The sequence below is a fragment of the Coenobita brevimanus genome, chromosome 5 (assembly GCF_032717465.1).
Source record: "Coenobita brevimanus isolate Jiangsu-jjx chromosome 5, ASM3271746v2, whole genome shotgun sequence".
In the NCBI taxonomy this organism is placed as follows: Eukaryota; Metazoa; Arthropoda; class Malacostraca; order Decapoda; family Coenobitidae; genus Coenobita; species Coenobita brevimanus.
Genome location: NC_136958.1, coordinates 14048212 through 14070802, shown reverse-complemented (window position 1 = coordinate 14070802; position 22591 = coordinate 14048212). Strand labels below are relative to the sequence as shown.

At 40.7% G+C, this 22591-nt stretch overlaps 1 protein-coding gene across 1 annotated transcript in view; it reads left to right on the top strand.

Annotated features, from left to right (window-relative positions):
• Nucleotides 1–315: 315 nt before the first annotated feature.
• Nucleotides 316–22591, top strand: part of LOC145398310 (protein FAM200B-like) — a 127875-nt gene continuing 105599 nt past the window's right edge. Inside the window, exons 1-2 of the mRNA XM_080271201.1 lie at nucleotides 316–1171; nucleotides 1562–1781. Of these exons, the coding sequence (XP_080127327.1) occupies nucleotides 316–1171; nucleotides 1562–1781 (1076 nt within the window). The remainder of the gene's footprint in view (nucleotides 1172–1561; nucleotides 1782–22591) is intronic.

Sequence of the window (22591 nt, the reverse complement as noted above, 5' to 3'; positions counted from 1 at the left end):
TAGCCTTCTTGAGAGAGAGAGAGAGAGAGAGAGAGAGGGAGAGAGAGGTGGGTGAGGCAGTGGTGGTGGGGGTGGCAAACGTGAATCGAACGCGTAAGCTGCGACGAGTACTTCCAGCTTTGAAACGAAAACGGGTTTAGTTACATTTGAGTTTTAAGAGTGTGCAGAAGTCTCCTTTAGTTATATAACAGTTCATACACCCACACTCATATCAAATGGATCGATTTGTTATTAGAAAGGGTGCCATTGCTACTCAGGCACCAAAGCCTTCTTGTTCAAGTGAGAAAGACAAAGTCAGTGGCAGAGAAGCCTGCTATGTCTCCTATGGGTGAGGCATCATCGCCTGTGCCCTCTTCTGAGCCTCTTGCCAAGAAGAAGAAATCATGGCTAAGGCAATATAGTGAAGAATTCTTGAAGTATGGATTTATTAAGTATGATAAAGATAAACAAGAACCCAGGCCACAGTGTGTTATTTGCAATGAAGTTCTTGCAAATGAAAGTTTGAAGCCTTCAAAATTAAAGAGGCACCTTGAATCGAAACATGTTGAACTAGTAGGAAAATCAGTAGAATTTTTTCAAAGAAAAAAGGAACAATTGAATTTATCAGTGAAAATCCTTAGTAAATCAACCACTCACAATGATAAAGTGCAACTGGCTTCTTATCTAGTTGCTTATCGAATAGCAAAAGAGAAAGTGGCATATACTTTTGGTGGAAAACTTATCCTTCCAGCCACATTAGATATAGTGACTACAGTGCTTGATGAGAAATTGGCAGAGAAAGTTAAATGTGTCCCTGTCAGTGACACAACAGTATCTCGGAGGATTAGTGATATTGCAGAAGATTTGGAATTTCAGTTGGTTTCACGCCTCCAGGCTGCTGAAGGTGAAGGGTATGCTATCCAGCTGGATGAAAGTACCGACATAGCTAATTGTGCAACACTCCTGGTTTATGTGAGATATCCATGGGAAGATGACTTCTTGGAGGATATATTGTGCTGCTTGACCTTACCTACACACACAACAGGGTCAGAGGTCTTCAGAGTGTTGAATGACTGTGTAACTGGAAAATATAAACTGAACTGGGCAAACTGCAAGGGCGTCACCACAGATGGAGCAGCAAATATGACAGGAAAAAATAGTGGTGTTGTGAGCAAAATATCAGAGGCTGCAGGTAATAATGTAACTTGGAATCATTGTTTCATTCATCGTGAAGCTTTGGCTGCAAAAGGAATCCCTGCCAGCTTGAAAAATGTTTTAAATGAAGCTGTAAAACTTGTCAATCTTATCAAAGGAAGTTCATTGAATAGCCGTTTGTTTGAACAACTTTGCTGTGAAATGGGAGCTGACCAGTCACACTTGTTGTACCATACTGAAGTCAGGTGGCTTTCCCGAGGAAGAGTTTTAACCAGGATATATGAACTAAGGATGGAGGAAAATATATTCCTTCTAGTAAAGAAATCTCCAATGGCAGAACTATTTGTCAGGAATGAGTGGCTTGCACAGCTATCATATTTAGCAGACATTTTCTCAAAGCTCAATGAACTTAATCTAAAACTACAAGGAAAGGAGAATGATATATTCAAACACACGGAGGAAGTACAAACATTTAAGAAATCACTAAAGATTTGGCAAGCAAGAGTTAAAGCAGACCAGCCTGTTTACTATATGTTCCCCACACTTTTGCAACACATTGAGGAAAACCATGTCAATGAAGAATGTTTGCAGAAAATAAAAAAGGATATAGACATCCACCTTCAGTCTCTGTCAGCCAGCTTTGAACGGTATTTTCCAGAAGAAAAAATGACTCATTTCAAAGAAAAACACTGGGTAAAAGATCCATTTCTATTTGAAACCCCAGATTCAGTTGTTGAATTAAACTTTACACCCAGTAAGGAAGGAGAGTTAGTCCGCCTAACTAGTGATAATTCATCAAGAATGAGGCACAAGACATCAACATTGTCATCTTTCTGGTTAAGCCTATCCAAGGACTATCCCAATTTAAGTAAGGAAAGTGTCACTCTCTTGCTACCTTTTACAACCACGTACATGTGTGAGGCTGGTTTCTCAGTCTTAACGAAGTTGAAGTCCAAGGAAAGAAATCGCCTTGATGCCACCATTGATATGCGTGTGGCCCTATCTTCCTGCAAACCAAACTGGTCCAGGATAACAGCCAACAAGCAAGCCCACCCAAGTCACTGAATAGGTAAGACTATGTGCAAATTAAGTGGAAATTTTTCTATGCTTGCCACACTTTATTGAAAGCATACACACACACACATTTTATATATATATATATATATATATATATATATATATATATATATATATATATATATATATATATATATATATATATATACAATTACTAACATTACATGGTTATAATTCTGGTTAGAATGCCTTTTTATCATAATTATTGTGCTTCAGTTTTTGGCCTTGTATTCTTTGACATTGATAATTCTGGTCATTTGTACAAGATCTTTCTGTATGGGTCGCGAGAATTATGTCATAGTAAAAACTGGGTCACGACTGAAAAAGTTTGAAGAACCCTGTACTATAGCACTAGCCATGTGTGTGTGTGTGTGTGTGTGTGTGTGTGTGTGTGTGTGTGTGTGTGTGTTTCGGGCAGCTGAAACTACACATTCAAACTGCACCAAAATTGGCACAAAACTCACAAAAAATTCGCTGATGTGAAAAAACTTGGTCCCCTAACGATTGAAAAACTTTTACTATATTTAATGAGCAATCACATTTTGACCAAAAAACTCCTCTCCCAGCGCCCGGCATAGGATATCCGTAGAATTTTTGGCCCATAGCTACAACTAAAATATACTATAGCAGTAGCCGTGTGTCTGTGTGTGTATTTCGGACTTGCGTTTGGACAACTTGGGTTCCATTCCTGAAGCTGCAAATAACACGATCAATTGGTTAGCTGCAAAAAATCCAAGTGACAACGTTAGACTAGAACAGCACATAAACGGACCATCGTGGGCCCTTCGAAGGCGCCTTGATGGTCGATAGTGACAACGTTAGACTAGAACAGCGCATAAACGTGAATCAAATTATCTGAAATGATCGCAATGCGTGCGCAAAGCGCGAGGAAAGGAGTGCGAAGCACGAGAAAGTGAACGCGCAGCGTGAGACCCCTCCATAGAAGCAAGTGTGGGGGGCCCGAAGGGTCCACGAATTCGGGCCCACGAGCACTTGTACAGTATGTTACCATAGGGACATAACTCTTGTCTCACCCCAGCACTGATATTGATTTACTCACTTTTACACACACACATCTTTAAACAAGGTTTACTTTCATCACAAAAACCATTTACAGTATTCAATAGAATTCCATCTACACCATGCATACATACAACCTTCTCCCATCCTTCTCTTATCATCTTGCCATTTATTTCTTCCAGATGCATAAATATAGATAATACTATACAGTCCTGAACACACAGTATGCTTACCCCGCTATATTTCTCGTTGCAGTTTTCTGTTCAGCACCATTTTACCACTCCTATTGCTAAACTGTTTACCATTCACCGGTCATTCTTATATATTCCTTACCTTCTTTGTATTTATTCCTCCATACATCTTTCCTATAGCATTTACGAATTTTATCCAACGAATTTTTTTGCACGCACTTCACCTATATTTGTGTACAAGTGACAGTTACTGACTAGAACAGCTTCATACATTCATGAAATCTGATATATTTCTCAAAGGTATTTTACTCCGTTCTCTTTACCACATAACATTATTATTACATACGCCTCACTGACATTCAGTAATCTTTGCACAACATACGTCACTCCTCTCCCTCATATTCTCAGACACCACATTCCTTCTCTGTGTTTTAGCAAAAGCAGTTATGTTTATCTCCGCTGCGCAAAACATATAACAAGTGTCCTTTCCATAGAAGTTCAGATCAAATGAAGCCAAAAGCAAGTTACATACTGGATTTAAACGATTGGAGTTCGAAGGCAGGGGAAAAGTTTAACTTACAAGGACTCTTCCAGGGATGACCAAAGTTCAACCGAAATTAAATTATTAAAACCAGGACAAGTCTTTATTTCCTTCTTGCTTCCTCCAGAAGCTTCTATCAATTAAAGGTGAGACATTTTGCAAGAGATGTAAATATATAGCTTGTACTGACCCACCAAGACAAATGAAATCTTATGGAGGTTGCAACACTAAATTAATATCGTATATTCGTCACCTAAATCATGCAGTGACAAGTATGTTATGTCATTTTTTACTTATTAACGATATTTTTGATACTTCTGGAACCATAACAAATGTATTCATTATCGGGTAATATAATGATCACCTTCACAACAAAACAAGGAGCAACCTAATGCCTGCAAGTGTTGATAAAGCAGACTATACCACCGTCTTTTGAGGCAGATATGAACGAGGGGCATTTCCTTCCAAGCAAAACTGTTAAGCGGAATTTCACCGTGGCAAAAAAAACCTTTTAGTTGCTTTTAAAGGGGATCCAGCCACCACTACGAGCTTCTGGGGAATTCGTAACTGGAGTCTGCGAATGTTGTACCTCCATTAGGAAATCGAGTCTGAATTCTGATATATATATATATATATATATATATATATATATATATATATATATATATATATATATATATATATATATATATATATATTTATATATATATATATATATATTTATATATATTTATATATATATATATATGTGTGTGTGTGTGTGTGTGTGTATACAGTATATATATATATATATATATATATATATATATATATATATATTTGTGAGGAAGAAGGAACCAAAGGCTATGAGCCCACAACAACTGTTCCCTCGAAGGGAAAAACAAAATATAAGAGAGAGCCAAATTCAAGATCCGATCATTTCGAGATGCCTGGACACACTGCGTTTGAAAGACTGGAGACCATAGGAAGTAGGAAATACAGACCGAGGGAGACAGTTCCAGAGCTGACTTGTTGTATAAATGAAGGACTGAGAGTAACGGTTAACTCTTGCATTAGAGAGTTGGACAGAAAAGGGATGAGAGTTTGCTGCTAGACGGGTGCTACACGCCCGTCGTAGAGGTGGAGGGATGCAAGTAAACAGTTCAGAGAAGCAATGACCATTGAAGTAGCGATAGAAAAGAGATAAAGATGCAACAGTGCGGCGAAGAGACAGAGGTTGAAGGGAGCCAGAAAAAGGAGGAGAGTTAATGAGACGAAAAGCCTTTGACTTCACCCTATTGAGAAGAGATGTATATGAGGAACCTCCCCACACATGAGAGTTGTACTCCACAAAGGGGCGGATAAAACTCGTGTATAGAGTCAGCAATTGTACAGGGGTAAAGAAGGAATGGAGTCGGCTTAGCAAACTTAATCTCTTGGAAGCTGATTTTACAAGAGATGTAATATGATCATTCCAAGATTAGTCCCGAGTGAATGAAACCCCAAGCATATTCAAGGATGATGCAGGATTAAGCTGAATATTATTAAACATTAGTGGGTACACCTGTGGAAGATTTTGTCGGTTTGATAGGTGTAAGAACTGAGTCTTAGATGCATTAAAAACAACAAGATTATTTTTACCCCAGTCAGAGATACAAGCCAAGTCAGACATTAGGTGTGCCATAGCCTCATCCCTTGTTTATTGAAGTAACTGCTCACATAGGCGTTCAAGGAACCAAATGGAAAGGTGAAGGTTTGAATCATCAGCGTATGAGTGGATAGGGTTAGATGTACAGCTTAGAATGTCATTGATGAATAGAAGGAAGAGAGTTGGTAATAGGACAGAGCCCTGAGGAACACCACTGTTAATAGATCTAGAAGAAGAACGATGGCCGTCTAGAACAGCGGCTGTAGAACGACCATAATTGAAGCTAGAGATGAAGGCACAGATAGAAGGATAGAAAACCGTAAGAGGACAGTTTGGAAATTAAAGATTTATGCCAGACTCGATAGAAAGTCTTTAAGATGTTAGGTGCAATAGCAAAGCTTTCGCCAAAGTCCCGAAAGGAGGATGATCAGGAGTCTGAAAGGTAGGTGAGAAGATCGCCAGTGAAGCGTCCCTGACGGAAACCATACTGACGATCAGAAAGGTTGTGATAGGAAAGATGCTCTAAAATTTTTCTTTTGACAATTGACTTCAAAAACTTTAGAGACACAGGATGTTAAAGCAATTGGACGATAGTTGGAGGGTTGGGAATGGTCATCCTTCTTTGGGACTGGCTGAATGAGAGCAAACTTCCACCAAGAAGGAAAGGTACAAGTTAACAGACAAAGGCGAAAGGGTTTGCCTAGGCAGGGTGTAAGCATAGAAGCACAGTCCTTGAGAACAACAGGAGGGACTCCATCAGGCCCATATGCTTGTTAGTATTGAGGCCTGTGATGGCAGAAAATACATCAGCTGAAGAAATTTTAATGTCAGCCATGGGAAAATCAGAGAGGTGAAGTGATGGAGGAACAGCACCGGAATCGGTTAAGGTGGAATTGGAGGAGAAAGTCTGAGTGAAGAGATCTGCTTTATCAGTAGAAGAAATAGCTACAGAGCCATCAGAGTAGAAAAGAGGAGGGAAGAATGATGAGGTAAAGTTGTTAGAAAGGTTTTTGGCAAGGTGCCAGAAGGAGTGAGAAGAATTCGAGTTGGAGAGGTGAGAGCATTTAGTACGAATGAAATTATTTTTAGCAGAGTGAAGGACAGACTTTAGCACGATTCCGGGCAGAAATGTATAAAAGATGTGATTCAGGGGTGGGTTGGCTCTGGTACCTTTCATAGGCCCTCTCCTTGATGCGGACAGCATTTGAACAAGCGTGATTAAACCAAGGCTTTCTTGCATTAGTCAAAGGATATGAGAAAGGAATGTATGCTTCCATGCCCAAAAGAATAACCTCAGTAATGCACAACGCACACTCAGATGGCTCCCGGCCATGGAAACAATAATCATTCCAGGGAAAATCAAAGAAGTACTCCCTGAAGGCCTTCCAATCCGCAGCCCCAAGGTGCCACAGACGACGTTTCTTTGGAGGGTCCACAGGCCGTACTGGAGCAATAGGACAGGTGAAGGTGATAAGGTTGTGATCAGAGGAGCCCAACAGAGAGAAAAGATTAACAGTGAAAGCAGAAGGATTAGTTGTAAGGAAGAGGTCAAGTACGTTGGAGCTCTCTCCAAGGAGGTCAGGGATATGGGTAGGGTGCTGTACAAGCTGCTCTAGGTCATTAAGGATAGAAAAGATGTGGGCTTGTTCACAAGATGGATCAGTGAAAGGAAAGGAGAGCCAAAGGTGGTGGAGAACATTGAAATCTCCTTGAATGGAGTTTTCAGTGAGAGGAGAAATGGATAGAATGTGTTCCACCGTAGAAGTAGGACAGTCGAAGAATTTTTAATATTCAGTAGCATTAGGGGATAAGTAAACAGCGCAGATAAATTTAGTCAGGGAATGTCAGGAAAGCCGAAGTCAGAGTGAAGAGAAATCAGAAGAATCGAGTTCAGGAAGACAAGAGCAAGATAAGTCATTGCGTATATATACACAACATCCACCTTTGGCTTTGAAATGAGTATAGAGAAAGTAGGAGGATACAGAAAAAAGGTTTGCTGTCAGTTGCCTCAGACAGCTGAGTCTCAGTTAGGAAAAGAAGGTGAGGTTTAGAGGAGGAGAGGTGGTGCTCAACAGAGCGAAAGTTAGAGGTAAGGCCGCGAATGTTATAGAAATGAAGAAGTTAGTCAGACAGTGGTTCCAGGCAGCTCAAGTCGTCACCGGGAGAGAGGCTGATAGTCGGGGAATTTATGGTCCCCCCCTCCTTGGGGATTCCGAGGCCTGATTTTCTGAAGCTATTTTCCTTTTGAATTTTGGAAAAGGAACTGTAGTGTGTACTGTGCATGTATTTTGGTGTAGGTAGAGAAACTTGTATTGGAGAGCATGCTGGCCTACTCTCTGTGTTACTGATATATATATATATGTGTGTGTGTGTGTGTGTGTTTTGCGATACTAATATTCGTGAAACAATATATGAACATTCCAATTTTTGCTGCAGCTCTACTGGTGTATCTCTGTCCTTGTAAATCCGGTGGCATATTATGTTTTTTTTTTTTCCCTGCTATTTTCAGATTATTTTTAGAAACTAAACTTCTGTGGTACGCAGACTTTAATCGTTATATATATATATATATATATATATATATATATATATATATATATATATATATATATATAAACAGAGGTCACAATATCTCTTTCAAAAAAAAAAAAAATGGCCCGAATATGTCCAAAGTTGATTTAAACATAATTGCCTTATTGAAGGGGTAATTTATGCCTGAAGTAATAGTTGGTAGTGATGATGATGATGATAATGACAAATATGAGTAAGGACATGTTAATACTTGGATAGAAACTAAGAAGAGAAACAGTTTAATGTCTGTAAATGACTTTAGTCTAGAGACCTACTGTGAGAAGATTTAAAGAGTGGTATCTGAAATGGAAAGAATATAAACCGAGGAAATTGAGAGTAAATGTGGAAATGTAATGCGCTGAAATACAGTAAGTAAGCAGTGAACATCGGAATGAGAGTAAGTGCAAGTGTGGACAATTTAAGGAAAATATTATAATATCGGAATTTAGTGGAGATTGTGCAGCAGACGGAAATATATAAACCTGCAATATAACCGATTTCCATTATATGCAGGCAAGTCTTGTTTTTCATAAACATTTATGGTTCGCTTACGATTATTAGATTTACAGGTTGCATCTCACATTACAGAGTGCAGCCAGAAGTTATATTAACAGGCCAGATGATTTATATGCACTGTTGCCAATTTTTTTTCCGCTGGATCTAACTCTTTTCCTTGTAATTTGGCTGGTAAATTTTCTGTCTGGCGGCTAGCTTTTTTTCTAGCTTTTTTTTAAATGCAATCTTTTACAAATCAATTAAACTATCATTTGTGTTACTGATAGATATACAGAAGCACGAGGTAAAATAGTAAAATTTAAATAAAATGCTTCTGTATCTAACCCGGAAAACTTGCATATTCTTTGGTCGAACATTTTCTCTGGCGTCGTGATTAGTCATGTACAGCAGGTTACAGGGAGGTTCTTGGATATGTGTGTTCTGGTCAGCGACGCCAGCCGGAATTGGCCAGGCTCCCTGTGTTCATGGCTTGAATCACTGTGTCTGCATCTCAGTCACCATTCCCAACCCCTTGTCCTTCCCAACCACCATTCTGAATTCCAGTTCCTTTTCAACCTCCTTCCACTTCATCCCCAACCCGAGGTCCTTCCCAACCTGTTCTCTCTTCATCTCTCACCCACGATCTAATACTCTGTTATACATTGTTCCTTACCCCCACACACCTGGCTTCACCTTCAGTGACAAGCACAGGAATTGTTAGTGTCATCACCCAACACTTTTAATCAGCCAAAATCCGCCATCCCTGCCTCCTTCACCTTCCTCCCCGTAGCCACCTCCTGCTTCACCGGCACACATATCGCCACAACCTGAGAATCTCAGTTGTACCGAACAACGAAAGTTAAAGTACGTTAAAATTTCGTGAAGCGGAGGAGAATTATTTCCCTGTGGAAGAAGTACAACACTAGGGGAGTCGTACTGAACGCGAAAACCACGCGGGAATCATTTTTGTCCGCGTCTAACCAGGATGAGGCCCTTGAGGGGAGCGGCTGAACGGTTGCAATCAAGTTATTTATATACATTTTTTAATGTGATAATGTAAATTTTCGATGACTGTGAGTACTCTTGGGAATATCTGAGCTGACGGTGATGATTCATGTGCTCAAAAATCATAACCACAGCATTCTCATTTTCTAAAAAAGCAAAACTTTGAAAAATACGATTGATAGTACATGGCAACAATTTGCGGGTCCCTCTCCTGTGTCTGCAATCATAACTCATTAAGACACAGGAAAAGATCAGCTTGGGTGAGATAGTAGACTAAAGTCATAAATATTATAGAAGTTATAAAAGAACAGAAATGGAGGTGGGCAGGCCATATAGCTAGAATAAGGGATAACCGATGGAGCAAGAGGCTGACTGACTGGACACCAAGAGAATGTAAGCGTAGCAGAAAAAGGCCAGACAGGAGATGGAGAGATGAGACAGAGAAATTTGCAGTGAAAACGTGGCAAAGATTGGCTCAGTCAAGGAATTCGTGGAAAAGGTTGGAGGAGGCCTTTGTTCAGCAGTGGACTAGTAATGGCTGATGATGATGATGATGATGATATATATACATACATACATATCTATCTATCTATCTATCTATATCTATCTATCTATCTATCTATCTATCTATCTATCTATATATATATAAATTGCCAGACGCCTCAGTCCCGTAATGCGTGGTCACAAACAAATCGCCTCCATGTCGCCCTGTCCAAAGCCATTTCACTGCCATGCTCCCAGCTTACACCCCCCTCTCTTGTATGCCTCTCCACACCATCCCTCCATCTCATCCTCGACCTCCCTCCTCCCTCTCCCCCCCTCCACCTCTCTTGCATACACTCTCCTCGTTAATCTCTCGCTCTTCATTCTCTCCACATGGTCAAACCACCTCAGTGTATTTCTAACGCTTTTTGTCGCATCCGCATCCACACCACAACGCTTCTTCACTTCCTCATTTGTCAGTCTCTCTGTCCACGTAACTCCACATGCTCCTTTCAAATAACTCATTTCCACTGCTCTCACTCATGATTTGTGTCCTTCCAACAAGATCCAATCATCACTTCCATAAGTTAGGGTTGTCATCATAATACGGTCATTCAGCCCCTTTTTTAGTACTTTGCTCACTTCCCTCCTTATCACTGCTTTAAAAAAAAAAAAAAAAAAAAAAAAAAACTTTCTTCCCTGTTGTACCCTTTCAAGCACTTCACCCTCTATACTTCCATCCTTACTCATCACACTTCCCAAGTACTTAAATACACTCAAACTTTCCATTTTCTCATCTTCCATCCTCACTCTACATTCAATGGTTTCATTATTTTCGACGACCATAACTTGACTCTTCCTTACATTCACCTTTAGATTCCGTTTCTTACACTCTCAAAAACTCATGTACCAAGCCTTGCATTTCCTCTTCGTCTTCACTCAACAATTCAGTATCTTGTACAAACAACTGTACAGGGAGTTTCTAAACACAGCCCTCTCTCATTAGGGTCGCTTCAGCATCCACTGCCCTACCTTGTACCTCTTTTATAACCTCATCCATATACAGACTGAACAACCATGGGGACATTACACATTCCTGTTTCAAACCAACATTAAAATAGAAAAATTCACTCAGTTCACTATCCACACGCACTGCAGCCTTAGCACCCTCATACATACTCTTCGCGGCATTCAAGAACTTCCTATTTACTCCATATATTCTTAATTCTTTCCACATTCCTTGTCTATCCACCTTGTCATATGCTTCTCCAAATCCAGGAAGGCTGCATACAACTTCTTTCTCCTCTCCAGAAACTTTTCCTCCAAAGACCTAATAATGAAGATCTGTTCAACACAACCCCTTGCCCTCCTAAAACCTTGTTGTTCTTCTCCAACTAATTCCTCTGTTATTTCCCTAACTTTGTCAGTATCCTACCATGTACTTTTCCTTTTCCACTAAGAAGACAAATGCCCCAGTGATTACCATACACTTCTTTTCCCCCCTTTTCTTTGTACAGGAGAATAATTATACCTGACTTCCAATCCTCAGGGACTCTACCTTTCTCCCAAGCCAATCTGCACATCTTCCATAGCCTATCCATTCTATCAATATCTCTCCCTCAAGCTTCAGCATTTCACCTCGCACTACATCAATTCCTCGGGCTTTCGCTATTTTGACTTTCTTCATTACTTCCACAACACCCATCCTACTGATTTCTTCCTCCTCTCTCACATCCCTCCTTATCCCAGCCATTCCCCAGTCACTCTTACTTGCATTACTTTCGTTCTCTATGTTCAACAATTCTTTAAAGTGTTCTCTCCATATACTCATTTTTCCTCCCTTCTCCACCAGCAATCAACCATTTCTATTTTTCACTCCCCGTCTTACTTCTTTAACATCCTGTCTAACTCTCTTTGCCTCTTTCCAAATGATTTTCTTACATTCCCTCCAGTTTACACTCAGATTCCATCCTAATTCCTCATCCAGTTTTTTCTTAATTTTACTTATCACTTCTCCTCCCTCTTCCTCTTTACATAAAACTCTCTTCCGTCTCTCAACTTCCTCCACGTCTCTGTATCAAATCCACTCACAGTATGCTTTCTTCTTTTGCGCCACAGCCTGTCACCTCCTCATTCTATTATGCTATTCCTTGCACTTCCTTTCGCCTTCTCTTCACCCCATACACCACCTCACATGCTGCACAGATTCCTTCTGTGACTATCTTGCACACACCTTCCACTTCCCCCATTTGCTTCATATTTACCCAATCGCTCCTCCACTTCTCTCATATATTCTGCCTTTTTTCCCCATCCTTCTGCAATCTTTCTACCCTCCTTGTATATCCTACTTCCTCCTGTCCTTCCCTTCTCCTACTTCTCCATATAATTTGAACTTTGACATTCACCACCACCATGTAGTGGTCAAAATCTCCACTCCTCCAACCTCTGTATGATCTTGTACCCATTACACACCTCATCCTATTATCCACATATACATAATCAGTCATTGCCTTCTGTTCGTGTAGTTCACCACTCATCCTTCTTATCACTCGCCACGTATACCTGTGGATCATTTTGTGTCTAAAGAGGGTATTGACTGTAGCACCAGTCGAGCAGGGCAGTACTCCCGAGGTGGATGGAAAGCTGATGACAGGGAGTACTGGAGCTCCCGTTTCATCAGTCCTCAGGACTAGTTCCTGACCATTCCTCTTTGCTGAACTTTTTCAGTGTCTCAGTTACACAGAGAGTAGGCCAGCATGTTCTCCAACACAAATTTCTCTAACTATCTACACCAAACTACATGCACAGTACACACTACACTTCGTTTTCCAAAATAAAATAAAAAATCATTGCATCTCATCACCCAGCCTTGGAGTCCCCAGGGGGGGGGGGACCATAAATTCCCCCACCTTCCGCCTCTCTCCCGGTGACGACTCGAGGTGCCTGGAACCATTGTCTGACTCACTTCTTCATTTCTGCAACATTCTCGGCCTTTCCTCTAACTTTCGCTCTGTTGAGCACCACCTCTCCTCCTCTAAACATCACCTTCTTTTTCTAACTGAGACACAGCTGTCTGAGGCAACTGACAGCAAACCCTTTTCTGTATCCTCCTACTTTCTCTATACTCATTTCAAAGCCAAAGGCTGCTGTTGTGTATATATACGCAACAACTTATCTTGCTCTCGTATTCCTGAACTCGATTCTTCTGAATTCTCTACACTCTGGCTTCAGCTTTCCTGTCATTCTCTGACTAAATATATCTGTGTTGTTTACTTATCCCCTAATTCTAATGACGATCAATAATTCTTCGACTATCTTACTTCTACGAAGGGACACATTCTATCCATTTCTCCTTTCTCAGAAATCTCCATTCTAGGAGATTTCAATGTTCACCACCACCTTTGGCTCTCCTCTGCTTTCACTGATCCACCTGGTGAACAAGCCTACATCTTTTCTATCCTTAATGACCTAGAGCAGCTTGTACAGCACCCTACCCGTATCCCAGACCGCCTTGGAGAGAGCTCCAACATACTTGACCTCTTCCTTACAACTAATCCTTCTGCTTACACTGTTAATCTTTTCTATCTGTTGGGCTCCTCTGATCACAACCTTATCACCTCAGGCGGTACTTCTTTGATTTTCCCTAGAATGACTATTGCTTCCATGCCCGGGAGCCATCTGAGTGTGCCTTGCGCATTACGGAGGTTATTCTTTCGGGCATGAAAGCATACATTCCTTTCTCATATCCTTTGACTAACGCAAGAAAGCCATGGTTTAATCACGCTTGTTCAAATGCTGTCTAAGGTACTGGAGCCAACCCACCTCTGAATCACATCATCTTTACATTTCTGCCCGGAATCGTGCTAAGTCTGTTCTTCACTCTGCTAAAAATAATTTCATACGTACTAAATGCTCTCAATTCTCCAACTCTAAATTCTTCCTGCTTCTTCTGGCACCTTGCCAAAAACCTTTCTAACAACTTTACCTCATCATCCTTTCCTCCTCTTTTTCTACACTTATGGTTCTGTAGCTATTTCTTCTACTGATAAAGCAGATCTCTTTGCACAGACTTTCTCCTCCAATTCCACCTTAGACGATTCTGGTGCTGTTCCTCCATCACTTCCCGCCTCTGACTTCCTCATGGCTGACATTAAAATTTCTTCAGCTGATGTATTTTCTGCCATCACTAGCCTCAATACTAACAAGGCATATGGGCCTGATGGAGTCCCTCCTGTTGTTCTCAAGAACTGTGCTTCTGTGCTTACACCCTGCCTAGGCAAACTCTTTCACCTTTATCTGTCAACTCGCACGTTTCCTTCTTCCTGGAAGTTTGCTCTCATTCAGCCAGTACCAAAGAAGGGTGACCACTCCCAACCCTCCAACTATCGTCCAATTGCTTTAACGTCCTGTATTTCAAAAGTTTTCGAGTCAATTCTCAACAGTAAAATTTTAAGGCATCTTTCCTATCACAACCTTCTTTCTGATCATCAGTACGGGTTCCGTCAGGGACGGTCCACTGGCAATCTTCTCACCTACCTTTCAGACTCCTGGTCATCCTCCTTTCGGGACTTTGGCGAAAGCTTTGCCATTGTACTTGACATCTCAAAGGCTTTCGATCCAGTCTGGCATAAATCTTTAATTTCCAAACTGCCCTCTTACGGTTTCTATCCCTCTATCTGTGCCTTCATTGCTAGCTTCCTTTCTGGTCATTGTATAGCCGCTATTGTAGATGGCCATCGTTCTTCTCCTAGATCTATCAACAGTGGTGTTCCTCAGGGCTCTGTCCTATCACCAACTCTCTTCCTTTTATTCATCAATGACCTTCTAAGCTGTACATCTAACCCTATCCATTCATATCCTGATGACTCCACCCTTCACCTTTCCATTCGGTTCCCGCAACGCTTATCTCAGCAGTTACTTCAACAAACAAGGGATGAGGCTATGGCACACCTAATGTCTGACTTGGCTCGTATCTCTGACTCGGGTAAAAATATTATGGTTGTTTTTAATGCATCTAAGACTCAGTTCTTACACCTATCAACCTGTCAAAACCTTCCACAGGTATACCCACTAATGTTTAATAATATTCAGCGTAATCCTGCATCACCCTTGAACATGCTTGGGGTTTCATTTACTCGGGACTTATCTTGGAAAGATCATATTACATGTCTTGTAAAATCTGCTTCCAAGAGATCGGGTGTACTAAGCCGACTCCGTTCTTTACCCCTGCACAATTGTTGACTCTATACAGGGGTTTTATCCGCCCCTGTGTGGAGTACAACTCTCATGTGTGGGGAGGCTCCCCTCATACAGCTCTTCTCAATAGGGTGGAGTCAAAGGCTTTTCGTCTCATTAACTCTCCTCCTCTTACTGACTCCCTTCAACCTCTGTCTCTTCGCCGCACTGTTGCATCTTTATCTCTTTTCTATCGCTATTTTAATGGTCACTGCTCCTCTGAACTGTCTGTATGCATTCCTCCACCTCTACGACGGGCGCGTAGCACCAGTCTAGCAGCAAACTCTCATCCCTTTTCTGTCCAACTCTCTAATGCAAGAGTTAACCGTTACTCCCAGTCCTTCATTTATGCAACAGGTCAACTCTGGAACTGTCTCCCTCTGTCTGTATTTTCTGCTGCCTATGATCTCCAGTCTTTCAAACGCAGTGTGTTCAGGCATCTCGAAATGAATGGATCTTGAATTTGGCTCTCTCTTGTATTTTGTTTTTCTCTTAGAGGGAACTGTTATTGTGGGCTCATGGCCTTTTGTTCCTTGTTCCTTGCATAAAAAAAAAGAATAAATAAATAAAAACCCAACCCCCTCTCTGCACAAATGTCCACTAGTACTTTGTAATATATACCGTATAATCCAATTACAGTACATGTTCTACCCAGCATAATCATTGATTTAATGTGGTTATTGTATATGCATGTTTCTTAATCTATGGTATGAAATCATCAGTTATTTACAAACGCAAGGACTGGTTAGGTAAATACGTCTATCTATCTATTTATTTACCTAGACTGCTTCCCCCAAGGAAAGAGAAGTAGCCGAGACAGGACGACACACTCCCAATATACGCATCCACTCAAACACATTCATTCGCATCTTAGCCCCAAAGGGGGAAAGGGACAGATCCTCACGACACCACACCGCAGGAGGGTCAACTGCTCAGTGCAATGAGTGACATCTGCAGCAGGGCCCGACAGTAGAGCTGGTTTACCCCTGCCACATCATAATAGACCCATCCCCTTACCCGCAGCTGACTTGATCAGCTGATCAGACAAATCCGGGAGAATATCCCCTCAGGGCTGCGTCATCATTTATTCATTCACAGTTTCTCTCCATTCATTCTATCACACACAGCCACTCTTCCTTGCTTAAAAGACATCCCTTTCGTATCCAGTGCTCTATTCACACTGTCCATCCATCCTATTTGTGTCTTCCTCTCAGGCTTACACCTCTCACATCAGCCCTAGTTATCTTTTCACCAGTCGCTCATTACCCATTCTCTCCACATGCCCAAACCATAGCAACACCATCTGCTCAACTCGATCAACCATTTCCCGAACAACTCCAGTTCTCCTTCGCACTTCATTTCTCGCTCAATCCATTCGCGTCACTCCATACATACTCCTCAGACACCTCATCTTCTTTACATTCAAACTTTTCCTCTCTGTTACACCCATATTCCATGTTTCAGCCCCATATAATGCAGTTGGTACCACAACACCCTCATACAGCCTTCTCTTTACATCTGTTCTAAACAAAAGGCATCTAAACACTTTTTTCATTCCTCCCAGCACCTTTCCTACTTCATTCATTCTAAACTTCACTTCTGCATCTATTCTTCCATCCACAACAACATGTGACCCTAAATACTTAAAACATTCTACCTCCTCAAGCAACTCACCATTCAAAACTATATTCATCCTCCTACCATCTACGAACCTCGTACACTTCATCACTTTACTCTTATTCTCATTTACTTTCCTAGCGGGGCTACAAGATCCAGTACAAGGTCTAGCCCGGGGGAATGCCATTTCTCCATTTTCAATTTCCTCCTTTCACACACCCTTCCAAACTCATCTATCAACTATCTCAATCTCTCCTCTGAATCAGCCACCAGTGCAGTATCATCTGCAAACAGCAGCTGCTTCAGATTCCACTCTCTACCATCAACATTCACCAGACTCAGACCTCCACCTAAAACTCTTGCATTCACCTCCCTTACAACACCATCCATATAAATATTAAACAACCAAGGCGACATCACCCATCCCTGCAGCAGCCCCACTCTCACAGGAAACCAATCACTCACAATATTTCCCACTCTTACACACGCTTTATTTACATAAAATTTTTTCACTTATTTAAGCAACCTACTATCAAGTCCATACAATCTTCATGCAGTCCAAAAGGCCTCCCTATCAATTCTATCATACGCTTTTTCTAAATCCATGAACGCCCAACACACATCCTTACCTTTCGCTAAATACTTTTCACACACTTGTCTGACAGCAAACACCTGATCCAAGAATCCCCTCCCTCTCCTCCACACTTCTCATCACCAATCACTCCCTCTGTACCCTCTCTCTCTTAATTAACACTACCATACACCTTACCTACAACACTCAACCGACTTATACCTCTAAAGCTAGTACATTCATACTTATCACCCTTACCTTTATACAACGGGACCACACAAGCACTTGTCCAGTCAACTGGCACCATACCTTTCACAAAGCACACATTCAACAGTCTTACTGACCAGTCAACAATAGTCACTCCACCACCTTTCATCATAGTACAAAACATCCGTCATACTACATGTTGATAAGAATAAATATGCTACATATCATTATTCACGTTTCATAACGAACTGTCAAAAGAGTATGGCCCCACGCCATTGCAGGTCTACTTCAGTATGACAAAATACTGTATTATCTAACCTAATCTGCAGCACATACACAGATGTTTGCAAGTGTCATGTCTGGTGCTGTGCAATAAAGATCACATAAGCTCATAAAATATATTGTAGCTCCAGTTGTTTGTAGGTTTTTAATACATCAGGTATTTACTGGATAAGCATAATGTTCCTTAACCTAATCAGTATTATCTTTCAGAATTAATTACAATGTTGTAAGAGGTGTTGCATACATTCTGATCACTGTAGTGCATACACTTCTCTTTTTTTTTTTTTTGTCTTTATTTGGATATTGTTTTTGCAAGAAAATGACATTTTTTTTTTACTAAAATATGATGTTCGTAATGCGCTGGCAACATTGTGGCATTTTGGGAGTGGTTACATTAAATGAAAATTTTATCTAGTAAACTTCATTAAGTTTTTCCCTTGCTGAAGGGCCACTCAGAATTAAATCAGCGCAGGTCTTGAAGACAGCATCTGCTTTTGAATGGAGATCTGATGTAGCAGTGGATAGATACACTAAATTCCTTTCTTATAACTAATGTAGTCAACAAAAGTAAGGTATCATCAGTTAGATACATTCTCGTCTTTATTGTATATGAGGACCTACAATCAATCATTACCTTTATAAGAATTATTTTTTCACAAATAAGTCTTAGACCTATGCATATATTCAGCACTAAAATGCCTAGCATGTATAGTAGCCTTAACAGTATGTTAGACTAAATGCAGACAAAGGTCTTCTCTCACCAACGAAACTCTTCACTTAATTTCTAGTAAAGGGGAAAGAGTGAAAGTTAGAAGGGCCCAACACAAGGTCCCCCATATAACCTACCTTATTTCCATATCATTTATAAAGATGTCTTGTATCCTCACACTGCCTCTTTCAGTTTATATTATGGTATAACAACTCTTTTCGTAAATGGACCAAATATGAGTACATGTGAAATAAATGAAACACCCGGGAAAGCTGATGATGCTCACTTGAAGACCAGTTTGCTGTCTTCATCGTAATTTCCCATAATCTCCTTGCTGGATCACAAGTAATCGGAAAAGATGCACAGACGGTCCATGAGTGCACCCACATTCAGCCCAACCAATCTTAAATATGGGCAAAAAATGTCAGTAAAGAAAAAAACAGAGTATTCCTCGTTTAGCAGCTACCAACAGTTTCTGGTTTGTCAACATTATCTCGATATTTACGTGTACCCTGAAGTAAAATCCGTGTGCAGAGATGAATATTAAATCGAAAATCTTCAGTAGCTCAATTTAAGAAACTACAGTACACTACAGTAAAGGAACATTTTCTTTTTCAACCAATCATATATCACAGTAGGTGATCGGATGTATTTTTAGTTGAATTTACAGTCGTCACCACCCGGAATGTGAGACATTTGCACAAAAACGGCGCCATGTCGGCCGACCAATCAGCAAGCAGACGAAAATATTATTTGCTGTCTAGTATCGCTTTCTATAGGGTCTCTAGCTCAGGCAAGGAAATATTTCTTATGTAAAGCAATTTACACATTATCCTCAGCTTACATTATTAATTCCCTAATATATGTCATGCCTCCAATGGCAACTAAGCTGATGACGTGAAATCTTATCGTGATTTAAGTATTGCTAAATCTTACCATCCAGTGACTCCAGAAAGGTCAAGTAGTTTGTTTAAATGAAGTTTAACTTACCTCCAGGTGAAAGTAACCGTCTGACGTAAGTAGGAATGCAATACTAGAGCCGTTTCGAACAAATTAACACCCAGCTTTCTGAGGCTGAATTTCTTGTGAATAAAACCGTCAGGAGTTAACTGGAACAGACGACCATGAGAGGATTAATATACAGTTCTATACATGAAACATACTAGTTATATTTGAATTTCATCAATGTTATTCAGATGAAAAGCAATATGCATTTTCGTTATGTCGAAGTAATTTTGAGAATAATACAATTCTTTCCATCACCGTTACATACAACAGCTTCATATATCACTGTCGAGGGAGGCAATACATCATACAGTTGCTCGAAAAGATTGAGGAAAATGGTGGTCGGAGCTTTTTCGTAAATCTATAATGTCATCCATGTATCTCAATGTAACTTGATGGAAAGTCAGTTACATATAAATAACACTTAAATTCTTGCATACAATACCTCACGAACCTTTTCTTATGCAAAAAGGAAAGAAACAATTGCAGAAATACCACAGTGTTGTCGTTTTCATGGGAAAAACAAAACTAAACAATAAGCTACATTCATGGTTAGTCATATCGAAATGTCTGAATACATTGCATTTAAAAGACTGGAGATCATAGACAGGAAAATACAGCCTGATGGAGATATTTCTAAAGCCGGCATGTTGTATACATGAAGGGCTGAGAGTACAGATTAAATCTTGCATTAGAGACTTGGACAGGAATCCGTTGAGAATGCACTATGAGATGGGTGCTACAAGCTCATCTATTGTCTTATAATAAAAAAGAAAAAAAAGAGCATGTGAAACGACCCACCCTCCAAACACGTGAGTTGTAATCCACACAGGGACGAATAAGACCTGTATACTAAGTGAGTAGCTGTATACTTCTGTGGAATACTTGTCAACATATGTATGAATCGGATTTTATAAGCTTAAGCCCCAGTGCTCAGAGGACTAGCCCAGTGAGCCATTTCAGTATGCGAGCATTTCCCCAAAGATTGCCCGTTTAAACCCATCATTGCTCAGTAACTACAGCCATAGATCATCCAGCTGAAGATCAGACTAGGCTACCCATCAGTCCTTCGTTTCTCCATTGGAAGTATCCTCATTTCTGTGGGTGGACGGGTTGTGGAAGTAGGTGATGAATGGAGGTAAGTTTGGGGGTCACGGCGTGTTCCGTCTGTACGAGCCGAAGAGTCTGTAGTTACGGTGTGCTGGCTGCGCACCGATCTGGGCCAGATGGAGCTGTCACACTTTCCCCTTTTTCCGGTGCCATACGGTGTATGGAAGGGGAGAATACCAAGGCAAACACATTACAGTGCACAGTAGTTGCCGAGGGAGATTACTTTCACTTCATCACGTGTTCTATACATTCACAGTGACAGATCAGTTTCAAAATTGGCTTATCTTTTAGCATTACTTGAGGTATAAAGGGCCATTGTTTGGCCAAGTTTTTACTTCACCACAGTAATGACATTAAATTTTAACGTGTGTGTGTGTGTGTGTTTTTTTATCACAACACTTATTTTATGTACATTGCAAGGTCACCTTTTTCATATTTATTCAAGGTTGTCTTTTGTACTATATGAAGGTCTAAGAGTATACACTACAAAAGAAAAAACATTGTACAGTACTTGAACACAAAGATCTCTTGCTTTTATACCAACACTTGTTTCTGTACTATATGATACAAGTTCTCTCCCAGAACTTGCCCTGAAAGATCATTTCACTTTCACTTTTCGTTCTATCACAAAGTCAAGGCCTATTATGTACATAATATATCGGCACCAAGTACAGTTACTGTATATGAGCACTTGGCCTGTTTTCCTAAGGTTAACCCTGCCCACAGAGTGATCTCTAAGTGAGTTAGCCCAGGGTTGAGGAAACCAAGGGAAACGCCACAGAACTCATGACTGCAACAGGTTGATCACTCATGCTGATAGATCCTTAGAAGAGTAAGAGCCACTGCCTAAAGGGTTACACGAAGGGTCCACTCGTGGGTGGGGTAGGATGGTGAGTGAGGCTAACCTATGTGCCCCGCGGCATTTGCCTCCACCATGATGATGGTGATGGTGATGACTTGTTTTCTATAACAGATACTACAAAACCGCAGTGCAGTTTTTATCATAACATTAATTTTCATACGGTACTTTTCATTTTCTCTTCTAACGCACATATACATTTTTTTTTTTTTGTCTGCAAATGTACTTCGCTAAATTAATATAAGTACTTTTGTAAACTTTTCCTCTGCACTGGAATTTTCTTTATTTCTCTCTACCATTTTTATCGTTATTATGTACATTTTTACAATACTTATGCTACACTGTCCTACCAACAGGTGAAGTGTCAGGCTGGGACGATGTGGATGATGGTAAGAGAATGGTGACACTTTGGCGATAGGTAAGTGATTGGGGGCCCATAAAGGGTGGCCAGGGCATGCCAAACTTCACATCATCATTATCATCATCCGGACCTCTTTTCCCACCCTAGGGCAGGGTGAGGAGTAGCAATGTCCAGACAGCCCAAATTTGCCCAGTCCAATGGGCCACGCTTACATTCACTCATCATTCAAGCCCCAGGAATCCTGGCTCTATCAGATATGCCAAAACATTCACTTCGTTTTGTAGCTTCACATAAACGTATCCTACAGAGTCAATCAGGACGCTGCCACGTTAAAAAGGGGTGCCAAACCCCTGATTATGCACTTCTCACAACATTCATCCAGCCAGCTCGATCTCTTGTCAGTTCCCTAGCGTCACCGACTACGAATCCTTTCTTCCTCACACACTCATCCACCATGTCTCTCCACCTTCTCCTTGGCCTACCTCGCCTCC